Here is a 27,971-nt window from a genome sequence, read left to right as displayed (position 1 = left end):
TTTTATTTGTTTCCAAATAACTTTACTCTTGTTGTCAAGGCAACCATGACTCTTGGCAACTGCCTGGACAAAACCTTGCAATAATTGACAATAATTTCAGGAGTGGTTTGCCATTGTTACCTTCCTGGAGCTGAGAATGACTGGCCCAGGGTCATCCAGTTGGCTTTGTGTCTATGGTGGGACTAGAATTGTTGATTCCTCAGTTTTTAATTCAGCATCTTTAACCTTCATGTCAAACAGGCTCTCTCACTAGCCACACTTTTTTTTTCAGAGTTTCATTGGGTGATCTGTAAACCACCTTGAGTATATTTCAGAACATTATTAATGACTTCCACTCTTTTTGTTTGAAATGCACATTATTCATTCACTTTACCATAGACAGTTATCCAAGGAAGGTATCCTACTTAAGATGAAGCAAGAAGGAAAACATGTTCCAGTATTTTATTGCCTTTTCCCTCATAAATACATCTCATTTTGACTTACAGATAAATCAGCTAGGACTGCAGCCTTCTAAGTAAATGGCATAGAACTGTAATTTGCTCATTTAAAAGTTTGGTTTAAAGCTTCAGAACTAGGAAAAACATTTGTTTCATTTCATTGATGATGATGTTATGGAAAGGAAAAAAAGGAAGCTCCACTTGACTTAAGTAGTGTTTTTTTCAGGCTGCAATCCTATGCATATTTACCTGGAAGTACTTGGCCTTAGATTGCATTTCAAAGCATGATACAAACCCCATCAGACAGGCTAACCTAGTAAGTAGGTGAAGCCTGTTTTGTGAATACAGGTAATTCTCAACTAACAACCGTTCATTTAGGAACTCTTTGAAGTTCCTAAAGCATTGAAAAAAGTGACTTACGACCATTTTTCACACTTATGACCATTGCAGCATTCCTGTGGTCATGTGATTCAGACGCTTGGCAACTGACTCACATTTATGATGGTTGAAATGTCCCAGGGTCATGTGATCACCTTTTGCAAACTTCTGACAAGCAAAGTCAATGGGGAAGCCAGATTCACTTAACAACCATGTTACTTACTTAACAACTGCAGTGATTCACTTAACTATGGCAAGAAAGGTAAAAAGGGGGCACTTATTAGATATCTTTCTTAGCAACAGAAATTGTGGGCTCAAATTCATAAATCAAGGACTACCTGTACAGGTACCGTGTTTCTCATATGATAAGGCCGAAAAAACAGCTGAGCCCCGAAAAAACAGCTAGGACGTCTTTTCAGGGGTGAATTAATTTGTCCCCCCCACACACCCTCGCCTAGAGCACCCCGCTGGCAGCCATGCCTCGCCACCAGCCACTCCTAACAACTGATCATGGCGGGGCGCGGAGAGTTCCCTACCCCCGCCAAGCACCTTTGCTGCAGACCCGGGTCAGTGGGCGGGTTGTGTCGGTGTGGATGTCTGCCGGCAGTGTTTCAGCCGCTTCTCGGGCCTCTGTAGCTTCCACGGTTCCCACCGGCACTGGCGCCTCTCTCACCAGCACCGTCTCCAACAACAGGGCGTGCATAAGCGCACCAACGTGCCTACCGTCCCTGTCCTATTGTTTCTCTTATTCTTCTTTTATTTTTCTTATATGTACCCATTTCATGTATTCACAACTATGTATACACTTATACTTATTATCTTGTAAACAATTGGCAAATCAAATAAATAAAATAAATAAATAAAACAGTGTCTGAGTCATTCCCGCTTTCCCCCCACATCCCCGTCCCTGCAACAACAGGGGAAAAAAAACATTTTAAAGTACATGGGAGTGCCACGCGGTGCATTTTCGCTTAATCCCAAGTGGCTGGTTGGGCATGAGAAGAGCCGAGCGAGCGTCTCTGCCGCTGCTACCTTTGCTGCTCCAGCCTCGGGCTCTGAAAGTTTCCAAAAGTCCCGGTGTACAGCCTGTTCCTGCATTCCAAGCATGCCTAGGCAGAGCTGCAGCTGTCCCTCTCTCGCCAGCACCGTCTCCAACAGCAGCAGCAGCAGTGGGAATCCTGGAAGTTACGGAGGTGGCTTCCCCACCCAAGAAGCGGCTGAAACGGTTCCGCGGTTCCTGCCGCTGCTGCTGCTGTTGTTGGAGATGGCTCTGTCAAGAGAGGGACCGCTGCAGCTGGGCCTGGGCGCGCTTGGAATGCAGGGACGGGCTGCGCATCGGGACTTTTGGAAACTTGCAGAGCCTGAGGCTGGAGCACCAAGGGTAGCAGCAGCAGAGATGCTTGTTTGGCTCTTCTCACACCCAACCAGCCGCTCGGGATTAAGTGAAAATGCGCTGCGCGGCACTCCCAGGTACCTCAAAATGTATTTTTTCCCTGTTGTTGTGGGGATGGGGGGGGGAAAGCAGGAGCGACTCAGACGCTGCTGTTGGAGACGGTACTGGTGAGAGAGGCACCAGCGCCAGCAGGAACCGTGGAGGGTACGGAGGCCCAAGAAGCAGCTGAAATGCTGCCAGCGGACATCCACGCTGACGCCGCCCGCCCACTGACCCGGGTCTGCAGCAAAGGCTCTTGGAGGGGGTAGGGAGCCCTCTGCATTCCGCCATGATAGGCCATTAGGAGCGGCTGGTGGCGAGGCGTGGCTGCCCGCGGGGTGCTTCTAACGGCAAGTCTCCCCCCGTCCTTCCCCCCCATTTTGCATGTTTTAAAATAGGCCTAAATTTGGGGGGAGGGGCTTAATTTCATTTTATGCCTAGAAAACATGCTGTGACTTCCTATTGGGGGGGCAATATTGTTGGAGAAACATGGTCGATCTCGACTTATGACCACTCACTTAATGGCCATTCAAAGATACAACAGACTCAAAAGTTACTTATGACCCATTCTTGAAGTTATGACTGCAAGAGCCCTCCTCCAATAACCAGGTGATTGCATTTCATGCACTTAGCGACTGACTCACATTTACAACCAATTGCAGATTCTCAAGGTCACGTAGTTACATTGTGTGACATTTTGCCACAAAACCCCATTGGATTAGTTAAGAGTCAGATTCACTACTACGATTTGTCTAATGGCTCTCATAAAAATGGTCATAAAATTGAGTCATTCACATGGTGAATCAACTTACAGCCGGAATAAGTTACGACCAAACTTCTGGGCTCAATTGTCGATAATCTTTATTTCCATTGTAAAATAATGATCAAAATCCCATCATGTCCATCCCCCACTCTCAATAGGACAGTCTATGTTGTAAAGAGAGAGGTCCTGAGGGACCGAAACTCCACCTTCAAGGCAGGAAACAAAGATGAATACAACAAGGCCAGGGCAATTTTGAGGAGAGGCATCAAAGTGGCTAAACAGAAATATAAACAAAAGGTAGAGAAGCATCTGGCAGATGATAACTCAAGACAGGTATGGCAGGGGCCACAACATCTAATCAATTACAAGGGCAGTATGATGAAAACAGCCAATGCTGATGCCATGCTGGTGGAGGAGCTGAATAGCTTCTTCTCCCGCTTTGAGATTAATAGACCTGTAAATCTGTGGCTCTAGCCCAAAGGCCCTCTAATCTCTAGCCACTCACCTTGCATGAACATCAAGTGAGAGCTGTGCTGAAGGCCGTAAATCCCAACAAAGCTGCAGGCCAGATGGGATGGTGGGGATAGTGGTAAAAACCTGTGCCAACCAATTAACAGGGGTCTTCACAAGGATCTTTAATATCTCCCTACAATTGGCTAGAGTTCCATCATGCTTGAAAGCAGCCACAATCATCCCAGTTCCAAAGAAAGCAGCTATAAACAGCCTGAATGACTATAGACCAGTTGTGGGATTCAAATTTTTTTACTACCGGTTCTGTGGGCATGGCTTGGTGGGTGTGGCATGGAAAGGATACTGTAAAATCTCAAGTCAGAGGTGGTATTTGCCGGTTCTCCCAAGTACTCATTTTCTGTTATCGGTTCTCCAGAACTGGTCAGAACCTGCTGAATACCACCTCTGCTATAGACCCATTGCACAGATGTCTATAGTGATGAAGTACTTTGACAGACTGGTCTCACAACACCTCAGGTCCTGTCTTCCATCGAATTTTGATCAACATCAGTTTTCTTATAGAAGCAACAGGTCGACAGAGGATGCCATAGCCACTGCTCTACATATTGCATTGAGACACCTTGAGAAATCTGGGAATTATGTCAGAATGCTTTTTATAGACTATAGTTTGGCCTGTAATATCATCTTACCAAGCATCCTCATTGAAAAGCTGACTGACCTGAATTTCCCTCCCCTCGCTTATGACTGGGTTAAAGACTTCCTGACAGATCGTCCACAAATAGTAAGGGTTGGGTCCTTTTACATCCTCCACCCTGAAACTCAGCACAGGCTCCCCTCAGAGTTGTTTACTTAGCCCCTGCTTGTACTTTCTGTATACACATGACTGCATATCCTTTGATCCATTCAACATCATAATGAAGTTCGCAGATGATCCAACAGTGCTGAGTCATATAACTGGAGAGGACGAATCAGCATAGAAGACAGAAGTCCAGAAGCTATCCACATGATATTTAAAAAACAACTTATATTTAAACTCTAGCAAGATAAAAAAGAGATGGTGCTGGATTTCCGGAAGCACAAAAAGGAACTTGCCCCACTGTATATTAAGGGAGGCTGTGTGGAGAGGGTTTCCTCTTTTAAATTCTTGGGAGTGCTTATCAGTCAAGACCTCACCTGGAAATACAACATGTCCCTGATGGTTAAGAAGGCTCAGCAGAGACTTCCTTAGAGTCCTGTGGAAAAATCAGGTGGAACAACAGCTGATGACCTCTATCGGTCCATGATAGAAAATATCCTTACATACTGTATAACAGTATGGTACACTGGCTCAACAGCTGCGGACAGGAAGGCACGACAGAGAGTGATAAATTCAGCACAAGAAACCATTGGTTACCCCCTAACACCACTGGATGACATCCCCAGGTCTCATTGTTTTAGCAGAGTAAGGAAGATACTTAGGGATGATTCATATCCTGGTCAGTGTCTTTTCTCACTTTTACCATTGGGCAGAAGCCACAGTATAGCCAGCCGGACACACAGACCTGACAGGGTGAGCAGGTGTATTCAAAGAGAAGTGGTCTCAATGCCATGAAAAGCTTTAAAGGACAAAATAAGCACCTTGAATTGGATGGAGTAGACTGGCAACTAACGCAGCTCATGAAACAGAGGTGTAATCTTACTGCTCTTGTCATATAATTGCTCCCACTACTGCAGTTTGCACCTGCTGAAGTTTCTGGATACTCTTCAAGAACAGCCCCATGTAGAGCGCATTATAGAAATCCAAAAGGAAGGTGACTAAGGTAACAGTGATTGTGAATAGATTTTCCCCACTTTAATCAATCAGGAAGGACATGGAACTAAAGAGCAAGTGGCTAGGCTCACAGCCCTAAGGACCTCATCCACTTCCACAAGACCAGTAGGTTCCTACCATTCCTAAGGCTCCTCCCATATGATCTGCAACAAACCCAGTGCTGAATGGAGAATGAATGTGAGTGATTTTATCGACAGTACTGGGAAACATTTTCCGCACACCCCTACAAACGGTTCTCTGATCCATCCTTACCCAGGAAAGCTTGTGTCACCCAAAGCAGGACCACAAGATGTGGACACAATAAGAGGAGATAATGATGCCTCACCATCCTTATTATCAATATACTGTATATATGGTCAATACATCACCATGGTGGTGCCATGCTAAAGAAGAAAAACAGTAGCATACTATGGAGTCTGGATTGATTCCTCTTCAGCATCTCTTAACAGAGCTATCAGATTAAGGATGCAAAAATTAGACCAACATTCTCAAAGGTCTCTATTGATCATCAGGACTTTTGCAGTCTAGATCTGTGAAAAACTGCTGCAGAAGCAAGAAAGCAATGAAATTTAGTCTGAAAGATAGGCATCAAGCTGCAGTTCATTTTGCTGATACAATTTAAAATGCCTCCTCTAAGTGAATACTTCATGGTTACACTTTCTCCCATATAATTATCATTGTCCCTCCATTTGGTCATCTGCAAACTGCAGATTTTTAGGGCAACAGAATTAGCTAAAATGTGGTTTGCATCTTTGTGGATATCTTTCTAGTTACTGTTGTTAACTATGGATTTTAGTTTCCTGGAATATGGCAACCTTGCTATTTGCAATTCATTCAATTCAGTCAGACTATAGTTTAACACATTGTGTGGACATGGCTTTTGTGGAATATACAGTTCAAAGGAAAAGGTTCAAATAAGAGGAAAAATACAGGCAGGCAGAATCATGAATAAGGAGGATCCAACTTCATCACAGAGTTTAATTTTAAAAACCACTTGAAAAAGATTTGTCAGATGCTAAAAGTTATTTCACTTATGGACTGCACACTGGGAAAGAAAGAGGATGTTGAAGAAAATAAGAAATTGGCAAGGATGTTAGAGAGGGAGAAAAAAACATTATTTTATCATTGAGTTTTGGTCCCAACCAATGTCATGCCATCTCAAACCTGTTAACCACAAGAGACTGCAGCCATATAACAAGTCAGTCCTGATTTAAAGCTATCCTGGGATTACAATCTAGTAAACAGTGTCGAATATATGTATTTGTCCTTCATAAAGTTGTGAGTTAATTCCATCAGTGTTACAGCATCACTCAAACAGAGAACATAACCTGCGAGTCCAGATATAACAACAAAATTACATTGCATTTATTCTCTACTCCACTTCTATCACTAAACTTTGTTAATAAAATAATTTCACCTAATTATGAGCAACAAGGAGGCTGTAACTGATAAATTCATTTCGAAACTGTTGTTTGTTAAAATATGATACACTACCTTTGCAAATATCTTCATTGAGCATGTTTATTAGACACTCAGCCACATCCTCAACTATTCATTTTAGAAGTAAAATGAAATTACTAAGATGTTCTATTTTTCTCCTCCCTTAAACACTTCGAAATGTAAATGATTGAGTCTTGTATTAGTTTGGCTGATATTACTGCTTTCCACATTTCAGAAAGAATTAATATAGCTAAACCTCAATTTAATGGACCATTTGAGGAAAGAAAGATATGTTTGTTCCTTCCAATGCTTGATAAATACAAAAGTACATCTTCATAGTGATTGACATCACTTGCATAATGACATCATTATGCAAATGACAAAGTGTTGTACCATAACATTAAGATAAACTTAGTGTAAATTAAAATTAGTGTAAATCAATAAGAACAAATCTATGTGAAACAGACTTCTGTTATTTCAGGGGAGCTGTCCGAATAGAAATTTGGTTCACTGTATCCAAAGTCTACTGAAGATAAGTCTCTTAAATCAGGATTTCATTCTAATCTATACACAGCAAGCTCAGTTGTGGTTTTCAAAATACAGTAAAATAAAAAAATAAGTAGAAAATAATTTAATTCAGCAACAGCAGAAAGAAAAGGCTATGTTTCCTGGGTAACCATAACCGATGAATCTGCTAGACTAGATTTCTGAAGTTCCTTTTGGCTAACTTGGAACAAGTTGTATAGCTGAGAAAAAGAATTTGCAGAATTGCTCTGCATGTTGGAAATATCCTTGATCCTTGGTTGTGCACAATCATGCACAGCCTCCTGTAACTGCAGCTGCATGGGAAAGGAAACGGCAGATCCTCCGAGATTTAGAGTGAACCAGGGGCGAAATATTTTATCACAGATGACCTATTGAAAAAGAAGAAAAACAGAGTCTTATACTGAAGAATCACCTGAGTTGTTCAGTCCTGTTGTGCTTTGCAATTTATGGATGCATTTTTTTTTATTTATTAAGGCTCCTATGCTGCTAAATTCCCATTGGCTCTATATGGCTCAAAGAGCTTCACAATAAGAGCTATAAAATAAAAATCTGACACATAAACACTACACAGACCATGACAGGGCCACTCTATAATGAGATCTTGGCTCAGAGCAATTTTTATACAAGTGACTCACTCTACTTGGGCAGAGAAAAATCTATGCACTGTGTGGCAAGGGAAACAACCAGCAGCCAGCGCCCCCCACCAAGCCCCATCGGTGGCCAATGTGATCAGTCTCAGGGTTTTTTTGCTTTACTGGGGAGTTGGAGGTTTCATGGGCACCTTAAAGTTGTGGAGGCTTAAGGACACTTTTTAATTCCCCCTCTCCTAGACCAAAAAGTTCAAAATCTGTTGGGTCCACCCACTTCAATGCTGATGTTACGATGCCTAGGGATAAAATTTTATCCCTAGACAGAAAAGTTCCCCATCCCATTTTTCACTAAATAAATCAATGCAAACATGTTCATATCCCATCTGGGCAAAAGAACTGACTTCTGGCATCTAAATAAATGGTATCGCTCTGCACTGGAGTCAGGTTATGCTTTAAATTTTTTCCTCTCTTCTGTCTGCTAACAAATTTCCCCGCTGTTTTATTTATCATTTATTTTAGAAGACTTATATAGCTGCCCATATTGTAATTTTAACCCTGGGTGATACACAAAACAGTAAAAACAGTTCTCCATCCAACCATGGGAATAAAAACTCAACAAAAATTTTATTCTACCTATTCCTCTCTTGGGTAAACACTTAATCCAACTTCAAGAATTACTCTGAGGAAAGCATAGAAGTGGTTTCCAATAAAATGAATAAGAACATGATCTGATTAATATAGTTGACCTTTACACTGATTGTAAAATGTGAGACACTGACAACCATTTTTGACCATCAACCATTCAGAGCAACACCTCCATATGAAGTGAATCAATTCACAGAAGAAAAATGGAGCAACCAGTTATACAGTATAATAAAATCCTCTACCTCTTTTGTAACTGAACAGTATGGACATAAATTGCTGTTGCTTTACCTATGCAAATACTGTGCATAGTCATAGTAGTAGTGGTACTAGTAAGGGTTCATTTTTTACCACATACACATAGTTTGACTCCTTACTGAGAGTGGAGCTATATGTTTTACTCATTGTGAAAAGGCTACTAACAGCACTCCTGTGGCAAATTCTTCTCCTTTCATATTGTAATATCTGGGACAGTGTTTCTCAACCATGGCAGTTTTAAGATGTGTGAATTTTAAAGAATTCCTTGGCCAGCCTGGCCAAGTCCACATAACTTAAAACTGCCAAGGTTCAGAAACACTGCTTCAGAACAACTTGCCAAGTTATACAATGTTATCGCTTTATGAAATGCCTTGCTCTGTGTTCAGCATCATTCACTACCGCTGGCATGTGGTGGAAGGATGCTACACCAGATGTTGACAGTACAGATGTTATTGCAGAGACTAGAATAGTAACAGAATCTTTAATAGTCTTCCCTAAAAAGGATGACATGATATGACTTTGTATGATCTGTCTGTGGCTGGTATCTCTGGGCACATTTATAGCTGTATCTTGAAGTCACTACTTGGGACTAGTGATTATGCTGATGTGTTTGAACATGCCCAGATGCCAGTCATGGATACATTCATTTTAATCAGTGCAGTAATTAGGATTTTAAAGCAGAGGCATGCAGCCACTTAAATAAAAATATTTCTACTTAGTCTCTCACTTGAAGGTTAGTGTTGGCTCTTTCTGCTCCACATTTTCCATTCTTCAGATTGCATTTGGAAAAGCAATCGAAAAAAACACAGTCTTCATCTCCTGAGCAGTTTTGTTCGAGGATGTCTCTCATTTTAGGTTCAAAAAAGGCCATGTCTACATCGATGGCAACCACCTGCAATCAGAGCAATGCATTTAGGTTGATTTACTCTTGAGTCAAAACCCCATGCAGTTTTAGGACGCTTTGAGTTCTGAGAGAAAGCAAGGCAGGATAAATTCAAGAGAAAATGAGAAATTACACATGGGATCTATGTTGCTCACTCACTACCTCTGAAACGCAAACGGTCTACTCTATAAATGTAAGCTTTCCTTGGAAATCGTGGAGTAAGTGTGAGTCTTGCAATTATTACAATTCTTTAAGGACACCCTGGGCCTCTGCACCTGGGGAGAAGCAACTGATAAATGTGTGGGAATTCACCTCCTGAATTTATATAATGACAAGCAAGTGCATTTTGTCAGAACTTGCTGCAAATGCCACCGAAAGGCATATCCTTCTTTTATTTCAACAATGAAATAAAAGTACCTTTTGCAAAAAGGTACTTTTGCAAAAGGACTGGAACTCCAGGAATGTGACTGAACACATCTTTTCCATGTAGAGATTTCTGGGTACATTTTTTGATACTGCCCCACTATTTTCCAGAACTGGATGAAACCCCAGAGGTACGGAGCCCTCGACTTATGGCCACAATTGAGTCCAACATTTCTGTTGCTAAATGAAACATTTGTTAAGTGCGTGGTCATACATGTGAAAAATTGTCATAAGTAAAAAAATTTCAGAAACATTGTAACTTTGAACAATCATTAAATGAAGTGTTGTAAATCAAGGACTAGCTGTACTTGAAAGTGTGTTGGGCTGAGGCTCAGAATTGAAAGCCCAATGCCCATATGGCTGCACATTTGAATCCAATGGGTCTTACTTGAGGGTCTCAAGGATGCTCTGGGTTGTGGACCTAATGGTAATCTACGGGACAAAACCTTGTTTATACAATTACTCAATTTGAATCTAGACAGAGATGAACAATACCTTTCATATTAGGTTCTAGATTAGAGAATTCTCAAGCTAATTTGAATTTCTTATCCCAGATCAAAAGTATTACTCTTATACTGGGTTCATGTGTTCTTCTTAAGTCATGGTTTGATTAAACATGATTTGCTTGTGAGCTATAACAGACTAAACTATAAAACATAATCACAGCTTCTAATGGCTGGTTTCCATGAAAAAAAACCTAACAGGGCTCATATGACAATCTATCCCTAATTATTCATGTCAGCATTTACAATGGCTGAAGGGAGAGTATTTTATAAACCAATGTCAGTTGAAAAGGCTCAGCAAAAGGCTCAGCTCTGCCACAGCTAAAACCAGCAGATTTCCAGGATATACTTGTACCTAAAATACCTGCTCCTAAGATGTCCCTTTTCTTGGCATTATTCACTGGCCACACATGACCCAGCACAGCCATGTCAGTCTTTTGTTGGTCTTTTTTTTTCCTCCCAAAGAAGACTTGCTCATCCCTAACACCAATGAAATCATGAGTTTTAATCATGGCAGGAGAGGTCACACAAACACATTTGTCCTTTCAAAAAGTCATGGAAATACAACCTTTGCAAATGATTGCCCTAGTTGATGAGAGAGATCATTTCACCTCATCTGGAAGTTCCAACAACATATTGATCCACTTTCTCCACTGATCCAGTTAAACATGTTGTATGAACAAGGCCAAGGAGAACTTTAAAAATAGCAATAGAGCTGACTGAGGCTGTTCCAAATATTGCTGGTTTCCCAGATTTATTTATTGTATTTTAATCATTTCCAGCCCTCTGTGTGATTGAAAAGAATCCCAAAGCTGATTCATAATCTATTTATTTTTAAATGATACACTCTGTGAATTTTTGTCTTGCAATGATCAATGTCAAAAATGAAAAAGAAACACAGTGGATGAAAAAAACACATCTAAAATCCCATTAGCCTGAGTGACGAGGTGAGATTTCTGAATTTGAAATGTTCTTCTAATTTTCCTGAACTCCAAGAGAAACTACCCATTCCCACTCCCTTCCCTTCTTTGAAAACAGCCGTGGGCTTTCCACAGGTCGATACAGGCACTATCAAGAACACCAGTAATTCTTGACATCTCCTCTTGCAGTGTGCAACTTCTTTTGAGTTTCTCTTTCATTAAGAACTTCTAATGGAAAACATTACCGGTTCATTGCCTTTTGTTTCATATATTTATTGGAATGCAAGTAAGCAGGCCACATTTAGATTGTGGTCCAAATATTATGAGAAGGCTAAGCAATAACTCAGAAGCTTCAGAGAGATTTCTTTCATATTCAAAAAGCAATTATATGCAGCATTAATAAAATAACCTTTCCCTCCCTTGGTATCATGTGCTGGCCATTTCATTAATTTGTATTAGCAAAACTGGCAGATTGGTCAGAGAGTCCTCTCAGGGTTGTGTATGGAACAAAATTACAGGAAGCCCTCAACAAAAACATGAATAGAAATTTGAATCATAATCTAGGCTGACTATTCAAAATGCCAGGCAGATTGTCATTTGTTTCTCAAATTTCTCTTCCTCAGTCAAATCCCATGCATTTTCCTATTTTTTTAAAAAAAAATCTGAAAATGACTTATTTTTTTCTTCCCTTTTCCAAATGCCAGCACAGGGACTGTTGTTTTTTTTTAATCTGTTATTTTATCCTTTGTCTCAGTATCTTTTTGACACCAAGCAATTAAGAACAACAGCAGCAACAACACATTACATTTATATGCTACCCAACTCCCAGTGAGTCAAAGACATTCCTGTTTTCTCTGACATTTCTATAACTTTCCATTTGGTTTAATTTTTAAGAGAACAGCATTTTTGGTCTGCTGCACTATTCATTAAATGTATTTTGCGATTACACTATTACACTATTATTTTTCTTGGATTATATGCACAGAATCATTTAATGTTTTAACTACCACTGTAACTTGTCCCTGCCCAAATTCCAGTTACTAAATGGAATTAGAAATACTTTTAATACTGGTAGAAATAATAATACAGAAATCTTCTATTTAAGGGAATAATTTGAATGAGAGGTGTCTTTTCAGTTTTAAATGTTCGTTACTGCCCAAAGTATGTCATTTGTGGTCTACACAAATGTGGTCTACATTATTTGCATTATGTTATTATGCAACTGACACAGATTACCTCATTTGCATCAATTTACGTGAAGATCTCAATAAACAAATAATGTCAGCACAAATGATCTTACATGTAACACAAATTCAAGTATTTTCTCTAGACTTTTTTAGGCGCAAAAGTTTGTCATTATTTCTAGAAGGTGAGGTAGAAATTTTGTCCTTTGCGTCTGAAGTCTGCAAAGTGGAATTCTGGTTAAGCTGAAGTTTGACTGTATTTTCCTTCTCTTCTTCCACCTTCTGCAGTCATTTTGCACACTTACCCTTGATATCTCTTTTCTAATTTTTGCAATGAACTGTAAGTGGGATCATTTCAAACTTTGGGAGGGGACTTCATTCTTCTCTTGAAGAAAGGCACTATGCCATATTGCATTGCAGCTGCACATGTGTTGCTTGGATAGATATGCATGATTAACAAGTGAGATGAATACCAACATTATTGCAGCTGAGTCAGCACGGTATGTCTATGACGTTGAGCAATGGCTAGCAGTGCCGACAGTGGCAGGAGCTAATGTCTTCCAGTCAGTTGGAAAGAGTCCTGCATGCATAAAAGGGCATTCTTCGATGATTGTGCTGAATTTGAGTAAACATATAACTATGATTAATCCTGGAAAATTATTCTGTTCCCCACTTAATAATTCAGACTATTTTATGATATAAGAAATAGAAAACTGAATTATTCCTACACCTTTAAGTCACCTTAGCATCGGACTTTCCAGTGTGGAATTCTATACCAATACAATTGACTTACAATTGTAATTGAGCTCAGAATTACAGCTGCAAGTTGCTGCAGATAGATATCAAACATCATGTGACTTGAGCTGATTTTTCAACATTTTTTCCAATCGTCATTAAGAGAATTAATTTTCCCTAATTGGCATTTTTGCCAGAACCTGGAAGTAAACTAATAAAGGACAATATAGCTCAGGATTGAAATGAGTGGTCCTTGATGCTCTCTGAGCTTTTCTTGCAGATGTTTTCTTGGAAATGTTTCATTACCTAAACTAGGTAACATCATCAGTGCCAGTCACACCAAGCACCCCTTACCGGAAGTAAATGCCAGAAATCGGCAAAAAAAAAAACCATCCTAAAGAGCAGTCACGTGAATGTGGGATAGTGAAAATAGCCATAAAAGTGAACTGGTTGCCAAATACCCAAAATACAATCATGTGACTGTGGGAGGGGCTGCTGTATGGCCATCTTCAAAAAGTTCATCAGTAGCTTTTGAGGGGTCTATGGTAACTTCAATTGGTCATTGGTTAAGGACTACCTGTATAGGTACTTGAGCCATGGTGGTGCAGTGGTTCGAATGCAGTATTGCAGGCTAATTGTGCTGACTGCCAACTGCCAGCTGTTTGGCAATTCAAGTCTTACCAAGCTCAAAGTTGACTCGGTCTTCCATCCTTCCAAGGTCGGTAAAACGAGGACCCAGATTTGTTGGGTGAAATATGCTGACTCTGTAAACCACTTAGAGAGGGCTGTAAAGCCCTGTGAAATGGTATGTAAGTCTAAGTGCTATTGCTACTTAAATAAATACCGATTCTGTTAGCAGCTGTGCTAGCTTTCACGCCACAAAAATGAATTAATTTGCTTAAAGTTAAGTTGAAAACTTAACATGAAATTTTAAACTTAGGTTCAGTAGCTAAGACACTGGGCTTGTCGATCAGAAAGGTCAACAGTTTGGTGGTTTGAATTCCTAGTGCCGCGTAACTGCATGAGCTCCCGTTACTTGTCCCAGCTTCTGCCAACCTAGCAGTTCGAAAGCATGTAAAAATGCAAGGAGAAAAATAGGGACCACTTTGGTGGGAAGGTAACAGCGTTCCGTGCACCTTCGGCTTTTAGTCACATGACCATGGAGGCATCTTCGGACAGCACTGGCTCTTTGAAATGGAGATGAGCACCATCCCCTAGAGTCGGGAACCTTTACCTTTATCTTAAGCTGAAAACATGAGTTGAAGACACTTTTATAGATGTTTCAGTCCTTATAAAACTAATGCTGAGATCAGAACTCAGTTCTATCTCATATGTACTCCACCTTCCCCAAAAGCTCATGATGGGTCAAATCAATAACATGCTTTCCTGCAAACTACAGTCTTTCAAGATTTTCAGGAAATGCAATGGAAAACAAATCTCTTCCATTCATTTCAGACATAGGAGGGCAGTTTCCTGGTTTTGCCTCAAGGGTATTTGCCTCAGCAAATACCAAACTCTGCTGTTTTCCTGCTTCCTGGTATTTCATTTACCTTTCCTTTCTTAGTATGCTGACTAAAAGAGGAGGAGATGTGGATTAAACATTAATGTATGACTCCTGTATGAATGTATGAATGGAAGAATGTATAGGATGAAGCAAAGGAAATTGTATCAAGGATTAAATATTGATAGATGGGAAGTGTCAAAATGGAGATAAACTAATGGGTACGTGATTGTACATGTATTTGCCTAATTGTGTGGGTGTGAAAAAGGTAGAATGGGAAACAGCACAAGAAAAGGAAGCAATTTAAATCACTTTGCTGTTTTCCACAATTAATGGATAGATTGATAATATTTGTTGCAGATAGATCAGTGCATGTAAAAAAAAGTGTTGTTACAGAACAGATAAATGAGGAGAAAGAAGAGCCAGTGCCTTCATCCACTTTTGATTTTTATTTCATCCATTTGTGGAATTAACACTATTCCACTATTTCTGGAATTAACACTAACATTATCCATCACTACTATGCAGGTTTCTGTCACTGTTATCTGTAGGCACGTGACTGTAATACACATTCTCCAATTGCCATCCAGGCTGTGCATTTATAGTATCTTTGGAAAATGTTGGAGACTGGGATTTCTATCTCCAAGGAGATGAAATGTACAAGTGAGAACCTTCACTCTTTTTCACCTTCGTAATTACATGCTTCTGATGTTGGAACTCCAAATAATATTTCTTATAAAACTAAACCAGTATCACCTTTGCACAAGGTGATAGCTTCTGTTCAAAGTACTTATGCATTTTAAAAATATAAGTAAAAACATATATAGGTATGGTGGGAACCCAAAGTCAAGAAACTTTAATGACTATATAAGACTAAAAGCGTGGGTGGAAGGAGAAGAAAGCACAAGAGAAGAGTAAGTGTGGTCAGATATTCAGGTAGAAGGCAAGTCTGATCTGTTGCAATCTGAAACAGAAGCAGATCAACATTTTTGCAGAGCTTTTACTTATTCAATCTGCCATTACTATTTTTTGCAAATAGCTTATATATTCCAGAAAATTCTTGCTGACGCTATAGAACAGCACATAGGAAAAGAGACTCTTAACAAATGCAGAATATTAGAACAGCAAAAACATAAAGGGCAGAGTTTTAAATAGCAAAATTTCATAGTCTGCTCCAATATATAATGCTGGCAATATTTAGAAAACTGTTGCTTTGCTCTCAACGAAGAACATGAAGTTTCCTTGTTATGACCTTATTCCCCTGATCATAATAAAGGCAAAGTTTATAGGTCACAGTCTGTGCCACATATGAGCCTTCACAAAGATCCCCACTCAACATGCTGGTGCTCACAACTTTCGTTATGCTAGTGAATTATATTTAGTTATGAAAAGCTGATCCTAACTTACCGTCAGATCATTCCGGATGGCAAAATTTTCCGGCTTAATATCACAGAGATGAAGAGGATAAGAAAAGTCGTTGTCAAAATGATTCACCATATCCAAGAAGCTGATTGCAATTTGGATGATGGCTTTGGCCTTGTGTTTAATCCCAGAGAGGGAAGCACCAACAGCATCTTCCACGGAGAAAAGGGTACTGTGCCACGCATGTCCGGCTGTCAGATATTCCACTGCATAAAAGTGGCCACAAGAACCGATAACCCTTAGAACATGTTTACTGATGTCCTGCAAAACACTAAAATAAATGTACTCTTCCTGTTGGAGTAAAGCCCACAAACTAGCCAGCTGTGCTTTCCAATGTGGGCTTCTTTTCTTCCACAAAGGTCCCACAGTTTTGTTAGGAAGTTCCAGACCCAATGTGTTCTTGACTTCCAAAGCAACCATCAGAAGCAGCTCTGTTTCTGGAATTCCCTGTGATTCCATTTCTTCCAAAAAGCCAAGACCGTGGTAGCTAGAGAATATTTCATTTTTTGATTTTAGGATCACAGGGTGGCCTCTCCAGTCAGCTTGGATGACCTTCTTCCCCTGGTTATAATAAAGGCAGCGTTTATAGGTCAAAGTCTTGGTCACACATAAGTCTTCACAAAGATCCCCAGTCAACATGCCCGTCCTGTAGTCAAAACACTGCAGAAAAATGGAAACAAACAAACAAACAAGGCTAATGGTAGGAAAGTAAAATGTTCCAAGCACTTTGAAAACCATTGATTCTTCTCTTCTCTTTTTATCTAATTTTACATTTTTTTTTTCTTGAAAGGGCAGAATAGAGTTGCTAAAGTGTGAGTCTAAACAGAAGGTTGGGCATTATATAAGGTTGAAAATGCTCTTTGTACTGAATAGTTTATAACTAATAAGCAGTGTGACCTTATAGTTATGGTCTCTAAAAACATCTCCACAGTTTTACTCTTGGCTCTTGGTTATGGAGGAAGTTTGTAGGTTTAGTTTTTGAACTAAGTCATTTAAAAGGTTACACATTAGGGGGGGGCGGGATTTCTTTTACATATGGTAATGTGGTACGGATCAAAGCAAGCTTCTTTTCTCAAAGCTTTGGCATTTGATAAATGATGAAGACTAATAATTGATTTATCACAAATGTTGGGAGGTCTGCATTCCGAATCTGGCCGTTATTTGTATTTCATTGAGAATTATTGAATTTTAAGTCTTTCCATCCACAGGCAGGCCTCATAGGATATATTTCATCCTGTAGGAAGCAAAAATGGCCCGAACGGAAATTTTTAAGCCCTTTCTGTTTGCCTTTCCTGAAATACTGGCTGAGCAATAAGCAAGAAAACTACTATAAAAGAAATAAGCATAGAAAGCTATGGTTGCCTCATTAGCGGCTAGTGCTGTGATAACAAGCTTTGCCCACAGTAAATAATAAGTTGTTTCTCATGGTAAATTATAATTGTGTCCATTTTACAGCAAATCATAACTTTTGTAGCTTTTCTGGCTCATGATGAAAGCCCAGTTTTAGACCTCTGGAGCTAAGACCTGGCCTCTTAGCTAATCACCATGTAGTTAAGAGTTCAAATCTCATAGAGAGAAACTAAAAACTACCTCTTCAGAAATCTTTTCCTGTTCCAAAGAGTCCCAATAAAAATAGTACAAAAATACTTTGATGAATTAAATACTATAATTCTGAAACATGTCTGGCAACCATGAATAAGATTGAAAATGTTGCAAGAGTCCAAAAACAATGGGGGCTTTGGATTACCAGATTGGGAGCTCTATTATCATGCAGCTGTATTAACATGGGTGAGGGAAAGGATAAAATGTACGGCTTTTGTGTACATGATGTTGAAAACCAGTGATTAATATATAAATATTAGTAAGACATGAATGAAAATATGGGCAAGATGTGGCCTTCTAGATATTGTTGAATCTCCATTAACTCCAAAGAGGTATGTTGCAATCCAACATTCTTCTATCCAGAACAGTGGATCCTGGTTACCTAATATTGTGTGATGATACCCTACGGAATGAAGTTGAAGTCATAAAAGTCAACAACTCTAATTATTTCAGTACAATGCAATACAAATTTCACATGATAAAAAGTGAATGTGAACTAGAATTGGTGTTTTTTGCTTATAAAACACAGCATTCGAACTATTATATGTTACAAAGCCCAATAAATGCAGAAAACAATGATTTAAAAAAAAGATTAGATCACAGCAACAGCCTCTTTCTTTACTGCAATTATTAAATTAACTTCACATCCCTGAACAAAGGGATGGAAGCTGAATATATTTGTGTGGTTTATATATTCCATAATTCATGACTGCAAAAGCTTAAAAGGAGATTGAAAGTCTGTAGTTATGTAGTCATTTCAAATTCATGGAAGAAACAAAGAGGATTTCCCCTGCCAGTCCCTTCTTCTACTCATAATTGTTTCCATCCTTCCATTTCTAAGATAGGCATAGGCAGCCTGTATAACCGTATCCATTCAGTCCTTCAAGAAAGTGCAGCTGCAAAAGTTTATTCTGGGCACACCTCTGAAGGAGACACTCGCTGATGTGGATTTGAAGATGCCAAAAATTAAAAAGTCAGATAGAACAGACCTTATACCCGGGGTGGGATTCAAATTTTTTAACAACCGGTTCTGTGGGCGTGGCTTAGGTGGTGGACGTGGCTTGGTGGTCATGTGACTGGGTGGACATGGCTTGGTGGTCATGTTATTGGCTGGGCGTGGCCAACTCAATATCACTCACACTGAGGCACGCATCTCCTTGCCTGGCCTCTCATGACTGTGGGGATGCTGCAACAGTCGTAAGTGTGAAAAATGGTCATAAGTCACTTTTTCAGTGCCATTGTAACTAAATGGTCACTCCACACAAGCAAAGTACCAGCAAAGGAGGGGAAAAAAGCTCCAGAGAAGTTCCAGAGACAGGAAGTCTAGTCCTGCCAAGAATGTAATAAGGGTTAACAGAGAGGCAGTTTCTGTAAGCAACACCAGAATGTTTCCTTCCTGCCTTCCTTACAGGATTAGGCCAGTAATTTCTTCTACCAACCGGTTCTCTGAACTACTTAGAATGTTAACATCCGGGTCTAGCGAATAGGTGCGAACTGGTAGAATCCCACCCCTGCTTATACCAACTTCCTTCCTGTTTTCCTCTGACCTTCCTCTTTACTTCAGTCAACAATTTCCCACCTACCACTGCATCAGGCTCCCTCAGAAATGCTTATTGCAGAAAATACAACCCTTGCAAGAACTTTTCAAACTTCTTCAGCCCATTTCCAGATGAAACTTTCAGTTTGTTGTATTCTTTTCTCAGTTCTTTCACTCTAGCCATGTGTAAAGTTATGCACATCCATCTTAGCTGGGAAATCCTATTTAAATGTATTTTCCAAAATTTGCAAAATTGGAAGACATGACCCCAGATTATTCCAAGAACAAATCCACATACCTCATAACTCTCTAGAGTCAAAGAGGTTGAAAGGTCTGGAAACCCTGTAACCAGATCCAAAGGATGTGAATAATGGAATGCACATAGATTCTTTTTAAATGGCTTAATAAAGCATAATGCAATAAAGGAACATAATGTGCATATTAAAACACTTAAAAAGAAAACTTTTTATAACATCTAATGTTAAAAATTTTCATATTTACATCTGTAAAATTTGTTTTGCATGCAAGCTTTCTAAAATTTTATCTATTTAATAACCTTGATTTTGCATAAAGATATACATTCATGCAGCTAGTATTATATGAGTAGGAGCTCTGCTAGTAGCTTCCCTAGTGTTTACTTGAAGTAAGTCAAAAGTTAATCAATGGAAGGTTGTAAAATAACGTTTTCAACTTTGGGGAAGGTGAATTCCATGATTCTTAATCCAAACACATCTATTAAAACAACATAATAGTTTTTCCCCAAATATTAAAGATAAGTAACAAACAAATGCAATAACTTTAATGACTACTTCAAATTACAAGCAGTCAAAATCAGCCAACCTTTTCAGGGATTAATCAGAAATTGCTGAAATTATAGTGTTTGGTTATAAGACAATTTGGTTTCTTCAAGGGCAATAAAACCACTGGCTTAAACCCAAGCACAGTACTGTCTTATCTGGCTTGTGGATGAGCAATAAATAACTTTTCTCCTTCTGAAATCAGTGCAGAGGCAGGCTCAATGATGAATGCAAAATGCAATTCTCAAATCAGGCCCAATGGCTCCAAATCCTTTGGGGGCTATAATGCAGCTCTGTGGGAAATATCCTATATCTCAGAACTATTGAAGTTTCCCAGCTGCTTGTCAGAAGAAAAATATGCAGTATTGTTGCCAATAGAAGAGGATATGTATAACTCAGGGTTGAACTGGGGGGTCCTTGGTGCTCTAGGTTGTTTTCTTGCAAATGGTTCATTACCCAACTTGGTAATATCATCAATATTGTTCCATTTCCACAAAATCGACAAAGCTGCTGCCACAGCATACTATTCGCTGTAGTTTATTATGTATCACACAAGGGACATTTATAGTCATCAACTGGTAGTTGCCATAATAGAACGATATTTATTAAAGTTACTTTTCCATTTGATAAAAGAAAACAAGAAACAGAGCTTAATCTGTTATTTGACTTTACACGCTAACACCCTTGCAGTTCTTAAAATTAGGGAAATATAAGATGAACAAGACACAGCCTTAACATAATTTTCTTTCCAGGGAATGTGTAACGGAACAATTGTGAAACATAGCAGATAACATTTGCTTATTAAAATGTTTATAGTGGCAAATGTACATGGCATATAGCCTGGTTACTTGAGGGACCACCCGTCTCCCATAACATCTGCCTAGCCAGTTTGGTCCTTGGCACACTCCAGGTTCCTTTGATTAAACAATGTCATCTCTCAGGATCCCAAAAGTGCACCTTCTCCTTAGCAATGAATGCCTCTGGATTGAGGTTTCCCCAGTGGTGTATTAACCAGTAAGCAGACTAAGCACATGCTTAGGGCACCAAGCCCAAAGGGGGCATCACAAAGTTGAGAATATGGCTTCGTTTGTACAGTATGTACAAAGGGGGGGAGGCACCAAGATTTGTCAGTGCTTGGGGCAGGCCCCCCAAATGTGGCAACTTTAAGACTTGTGGACTTCAACTCCCAGCATAGCTGGCTGGAGAATTCTGGGAGTTGAAGTTCACAAGTCTTAAAGTTGCTAAGTTTGGAAACCTCTGGCTTAGGGCACCAGTGAGCCTTAATCCACCACTGGGTTTTCCCCAGATCTAGATGAACACCCCCCCCCAAGGGAGAGTGAGCCCCTCCCTCCATTCCATCTGGACCATCATGCTTCCCATCTTTTATTTATTTTATTGTAATTTCTTTGATTGTTGTGAGCAGTCCAGAGTCATCGAGAGTCAGGTGGCACATGAATTTAATAAATGATGGTTATAACCGATCGAGCAAATTCAATTTAACATTCGTTTTAACATCCTAAACATCCTGTTTTAGAACAAAATAGTTCACTGTGGAAAGAAATAGAAATAATGGAATAACGTTTCAACTTTATCACTATGTTGCCGTATATTATATCATAATAATATAATACAGAACAATCTTGCTTCTATTATCACAACCCAGAAATGGAACCCGCTCCTAAAATCTATCTCCACAGTTGCTAAATTACTCTACTGCAACAAATCAGGTACATCTCATGAAGTAGATTACAGTTCCAAAAAGGAAAATAAATGCACTGAAAGTCATCGTTTTATCTACCTCCAAAGCTGATTTTACATCCTATTAGGAAATGTAAATTCTTGTCTGTTTTAAATAAGTTTTATCAGGGAGATCCATCAGCTGAGTACTCTTGTCTTGTTTAATTGACACTTAATGGTTGTCTAGAAGGCTAAAAATGCCATCGTAGTGGCGAAGGCTTTTCAGGAAAGAGACTGTTTTCCTTAATCAGCCAGGAGCCTGACTCCTTTCCTTCCTCTCTCCCCTTTTCCTTTAAAAATCCAGGCAAAACTTCATCAGCATGGACTACAATCCTTGTCTCCTTTCATGGCGCTATATTCACAGGCCTCCTATTCAGAGCATCAAACATTTGGGAGTTCTTAGCCAGCTCTGCTCAAAAGATTCCTTCCTGATCGTATTTGGGTCACCATTTAGCATTGTGAAAAAGTAATCAGTTACATTTGGCAGAGCAGAGTGGAGTGGAAAGCCCTGCATACCATAAAGCAGAGAGTGTAGATAGTAGAGAGCCATTTATTGAGACCTGTTGTACTTTTTTTTTTATTAAGTAGCACATGCTTCCTTTCTAGCAACACATGTCTCTCTGGCTTTTTTTCTTTTTTAAAAAAAGGAAGCAGTGAAAAAGGATCCAGCTCTTTCACTGCCCACAGCGATGGGTTCAAAGTAATGGGACAGCCATTGCGCAAGGTTCAGATTTTTAAATTATTAAAGGTAGCCCTTATTTATGTAATTATGTTCATAAGTTGTGGCAGTCATTAAGGTCACACATGACCGCATCCAATTTTTTGTGAAGATCATGAAGCGAATGCCATGGTCATTAAAGAATGTTGCAGTCATTAAGCGAACCCAGTGGTTGTTAAACAAATCCATTATATGCAATGGACGGTTTGCTGGAAACCAGAAATAAATGCGGGAAACTAGCAAAAAACATTGAAACTTATAGTCATGTCACCATGGGATGCTATAAACAGCTGTAAATGCAAGCCAGTTACCAAGCACTCACAAGGCGATCATGTGACCATGAAGATGTGTAGCCATCACAATAATTTTTTTATCAGGTCGTAAGTACTTTTTTGGAGGACCGTCAGAACTGAACGGTCACTAACGACCAGTTATTAAGCGACAATACCTATCTGACTGACTTATTATCAATAATTTCATCTCATTGTTGAATGTATAGGCTCCCCTCTAACACAGTTCTCAATATGACTTATATAAATGTCTATTCTCCAACAGAGCAAAAACAAAACCAATTTTGAATTGAAGAGAAAAAGAATAATGAAAAGAACATGAAAAAGAAATAAAGCAAAAGAAATACAGAAAAGAAAAAAAATAGTACAAAAGAAGTGGCTTCCAATGTTCTTAGCTGCAATTACATTTATATTTTACCCACTCCCTCTAAGGTTACATTATAATTTCCTCATTTCCATAAGCAACTCTTAAGCAAAAAGTCCATAAGGGGTTTCAGGTCACTAATAATGCAGTTGCTATTAATATAACTTTTATTAAAACTTTTGAACAAAAAGATAAAAATAAAGGCAAACTAATATAAAATAAGGAAGAAAAAAGAAAAAGAAAGCAAAGAGAAAGCAGAAAGTGCAAGATACCATAGAAAAAGAAGGCTTCTAATATTCTACACATCAGTTGTAAGTACAAATATATTTTAAGCCCTCTCTCTAAAGTTACTTCATAGTGCTTTTCTTCCTATCATCTACCCTGGCTAATCATCAGAACTATTGATCACAAGTTCACTTTTTCATTTTTATTGCAAATGGCTTTAATCCCTCTCTAAACAAACAAGTCAATTTTGCCATCCCTGCTAGTTCTGTCATCTTCGTTTCTCTTGCACTCCTGATGAATATCCTGTACATTTCTGCCACAACTTTTCTTAACCGTAGGAATAACACCCTACCTCTAAAGAGTTCATAGCTCTGGGTCAGAGTTTTTCTTGGAGAAAATCCACACATGAGCCGCACGCCATTCTTGCCATGTTGCATACCTTATCCTATTCCTCAGATATCCTAGATATCCTTATCCTAGGGCAGTCATTTAGACTGGGCTGTCAACCTTGGCAACTTTAAAGACTCATGGACTTCAACTCCCAGAATTCCCCAGCCAGATGTGTGGACTTCAACTCCCAAAATGCCCAGCCAAAAATGGCTGGCTGGGAAATTGTGGGAGCTAAAGTCTGTAAGCCTTAAAGTTATCATGATTGGACACCCATAATTCAGACTATGCAGCACTCAATTCATGCAACATGTACCACTTATTCAATGCATTATCTTTTTTTTCCATCTCTTATTCTCATGGAAAGACATATGACTGTCAAAGCCATTTCCCTATTTCAATTTCACATCAACCCAGTAAGGTGCTCTGAGTTTCAAAGTTAAGGATGGCTGTGCAGTGAATGGACTGAGGGATCTTTGGTTCTCTCTGAGGTTGCTTCTTTTCTTGCAGACGCTTCATTACTCAAATTAGGTAACATCATCAGTGCTAGTAAGGAGTGTAGTTTGCTGTCAGTTTATATTCCGGTGGCTTGCCCTGTCAGTGTTGATGGCCCCCAGAATATAAACTCACAGCAAACTGCACTCCTTACTAGCGCTGATGATGCTACCTAGTTTGGATAATGAAACATCTGCAAGAAAACAAACAAGCTCAGAGAGCACCAAGGGACCCTTCATGTCAACCCTGAGCTGCAAATATTCTCCTTTCTTAGTGAATGAACTGCATGGTTGAATGGAAACTTCAGTCCAGATTTTCCCAGTTATAGTCCAGCCTTTTCCAACTTGATACTCTTCAGAAGGGTAGGCTGGAAACTCTGAGGACTGACATGGACTATATCTGGACTAGCCAAGAGGGAAAGCAGCACAAGCCATTACACTAACATTGCATTTCTATACATTATCGTGATGCTGCTCATATAGAAATTTACAAAAGGCACTCCTGGCTGTGACTATTCACTTTAGACACATCCATAAGGAGAGGGGTGATCCAAAAGTGTGGTGATGACACACTTCTACCTTCTTTGCTTGAAGACAACCTTTCCCAGCCGGGTCCAGAATGTATCTTTCTGGGTTGGAATTGCAGAAATCGTGACCCAACAGATCTGGAAGACTAGCACTGATGAGGTTCCCTAGTTAAAGTAACGAGAGAAAGAAAGCAAGAAAACAAGCAAGCTCAGGAGGACACCAAGGGCTCCACATCCTGGACAGTGCCAGGAGAAGGGTGGCACCCTCAGGGTTACAGGTGCAGAAAATGATTCTCCCACCTGGGTGAGTAATTTCTCACCAAACTCTGGAGGAAAAGAAAGTGAAGGACCCATTGCAAATCCAAGCTGCTGGAATGATCTTTAAGGCAGGGGTCTCCAATCTTGGCGACTTTAAGCTTGGAGGACTTCAACTCCCAGAATTCCTCGGCCAGCACAGCTGTCTGGGGAATTCTGGGAGTTGAAGTCCTCCAAGCTTAAAGTTGCCAAGATTGAAGACCTTGCTTTAAGGCAGGAGTCTCCAACCTTGGCAACTTTTAAGATTTGTGGACTTCAAGTCCCAGAATTCCTCAGCCAGCAAAGCTGTCTGAGGAATTCTGGGAGTTGAGAGTCCAAATTGTGGATCGACCTCACACAGTCAGAATTCTAAAGTTCTAAAGTTGCCAAGGTTGAGACCTGCTTTAAGGCACACCTAGGTGGCCCTGAACAGCGGGAGACAGTTAGAACTAGGAGGCGTCCTTTGCCAGGGAGGCCCTTAAAGGTTCCCCAGTCCCATGTGGGGGCCTGCTCTTGAGGGCAGATCCCAGGTCCTGCCACCCGCCACTCCCACCTACCAGCCTGGCCAGGATCCGGCGACTCTGCTCGTCGGTGCATCTCCCCGAGAAGACGCCCCCGTGCGCCAGGAAGAAGAAGGCGAAGAGGCCGCCCCCTACCGTCCAGCAGGCTCCCCAGAAGAGGCACTGCGCGGCGGAGCATCGGCGGCAGCCCAGCCTGGCTCTCAGCAAGCGCTTCAACCCGGGCATCCTCCGCACCGACGGGCGCCTGGCCCCTGAGCTTCCCGCTTTTAACCCGCGCCTCAGCAGCAGCAGCAGCCGGCGGCGGCGGCATCCATCAGCCCACCTCAGTTGGCTCCCGAGCCGCTTTCGAAGGCGTCATTCGGAGCCAAAGGCGAAGTCGGCAGCTCAGCTCCCCTGCAAACGTTACGTCCAAAGGTGCCGGAGCCGGAGCCGCGGACGGCAGAGGCTCGCACGTTTCCCGGGCGAGCGCCCGGCTGCCCCAGAGGTTCGGCGCCCTGCGGCTCCACAGTCGCGCCCCACGACGCGCCGTGCCGGCGAGCCGCCTCGGTGGGGACTTGTTATGTTTGTGTGTGAGGGGGGGCGGCTCGGGGAAAGCGCAGCCTTCTTCACCAGCCCCGGCCACGTCGTGCCTCCTCCTCCTCCTCCTCCTCCTCCTTTTGTCTGCCGCGGCTCTCGGACGGGTTTTCTTCGGCGGCTCCTCTCGCCCGACAAAGTTTTCACGTGCCTGGGAGGTGGGGAAGGGAGTCAGGCCTGCCTCTGGAAATCCAGACCGGCTGAAGCGACGCCTTTAAAGGGACGCTTCCGACCTGCCCGCCCGGTAGGGCGGACGGGCTTCCCTTTCAATGAGCGGCCAATTGGGCGCGCCGCCTTGGTTTCGTCCCGACGTGTTCCGAAAGAAACGGGATCGCTTCTCTCTGCCTTCTTGTATTGCGAGCTGACGTTCTTCTCGCTGGATCCCGGATAGCGATATAAAAGCAAAGGGGCGCGCATAAGTGGCACCGTCGTGCCTCCCGATCCCTGTCCTATTGTCCCCATTCATTCCTCCCTGTTTCCTGTATTCCTACTCATCTTGATACTTATACCCTATTCTCTTGTAAGCGATTGACAAATCAAATAAATCAAATCAAATCAAATAAAAAATAAATTCGCTCCGCTCCGCCCACGGTAGCTTGACCAGTAAAACCAATAGCTTAACAAACGGGAGTTCTGGGGTTGCGTGAATGGGGTGAGGTGGGGGGAAAATCATACAACCCGAAATATATTTTAGGATCTCTCATTTGCTTTCAGTAATTGCCTTGCCTTAAACGACATGTTAAGTATTGATCTGATTACTCAAGCACTACTACTAAGCTGTGCTTTAAATCCGGGGTGTCCAAACTTGGCAACTTTTAAGACTTGTGGACTTCAACTCCCAGAATTCCCCAGCTAGCATGGGGAAATGGCTGGCTAGGGAATTCTGGGAGTTGAAATCTACAAGTCTTAAAATTGCTAAGATTGGGCATCCCTGCTTTTTAGATGTTGTTTCTTCCATTTATGTGACCTGAAGCTGTTGTTCCCATTGCTCTGAACAAAGTCATATATTCCTAAAACTGGCTTCATAATAAAAACCTTAGAATGGCTTTATAATTTAAAAAAAAACAACCTTATGTCAAAGCATTCTTAATTTATGGGACATCACTTGTCTGTATCTTTTTTTGGGGTGGGGAATACTATCTTTAGCCACCACAGCTTTCTTATTTGAGCGATATGATTTGGGACATTCAAATAAATAACTGTAATAAGTTGAATAATTTGTTACTCTTGTTTATATCTGCTTTTAGGTTACTTTCAAAGACGCGCCACCCAGCCCTTAAGAAATGTCCCATTTGATAAAAACATAACATAAAAATTGAAATGATCTTTACAAAACAGCCACAAAACTGCTAGAACTTATTTGAATACCCCTAGGATAATGTGACTAGCAAATAAGACACAAGACAAATGAGTTAAGTTGGTTCTTCTTCAGACGTCGCTGTTACTACTACATGTAGAGTGCTAGCTTGGTCAACTGCAGTGGCTAAAGCACCAGGTAGAAACTCAGAGACTGTGAGTTCTAGGAACAAAGCTAGCAGGATGACTTTGGCCCAGTCACTCTCTCGTC

The 27,971-nt window shown here is 40.7% G+C and overlaps 1 protein-coding gene across 1 annotated transcript; it reads right to left on the bottom strand.

Moving 5' to 3' along the window:
* Positions 1–3,091: 3,091 nt before the first annotated feature.
* DIPK1C (divergent protein kinase domain 1C) lies at positions 3,092–26,996 on the bottom strand. Its single transcript, XM_026669888.2, has 4 exons — positions 25,868–26,996; positions 16,324–16,998; positions 9,495–9,659; positions 3,092–7,645 (listed from the first exon to the last, which is right to left on the bottom strand). The coding sequence occupies exons 1-4, from the start codon at positions 26,054–26,056 to the stop codon at positions 7,391–7,393; spliced, it is 1,284 nt and encodes a 427-aa protein (XP_026525673.1). The 5' UTR covers positions 26,057–26,996; the 3' UTR covers positions 3,092–7,390.
* Between the last annotated feature and the right edge of the window lie 975 nt (positions 26,997–27,971).

The sequence above is a fragment of the Notechis scutatus genome, chromosome 3 (assembly GCF_049901735.1).
Source record: "Notechis scutatus isolate UNSWTSFEM ecotype Mainland chromosome 3, rNotScu1.2, whole genome shotgun sequence".
Lineage (NCBI taxonomy): Eukaryota > Metazoa > Chordata > Lepidosauria > Squamata > Elapidae > Notechis > Notechis scutatus.
This window is presented reverse-complemented; position numbering and strand designations above follow the sequence as displayed.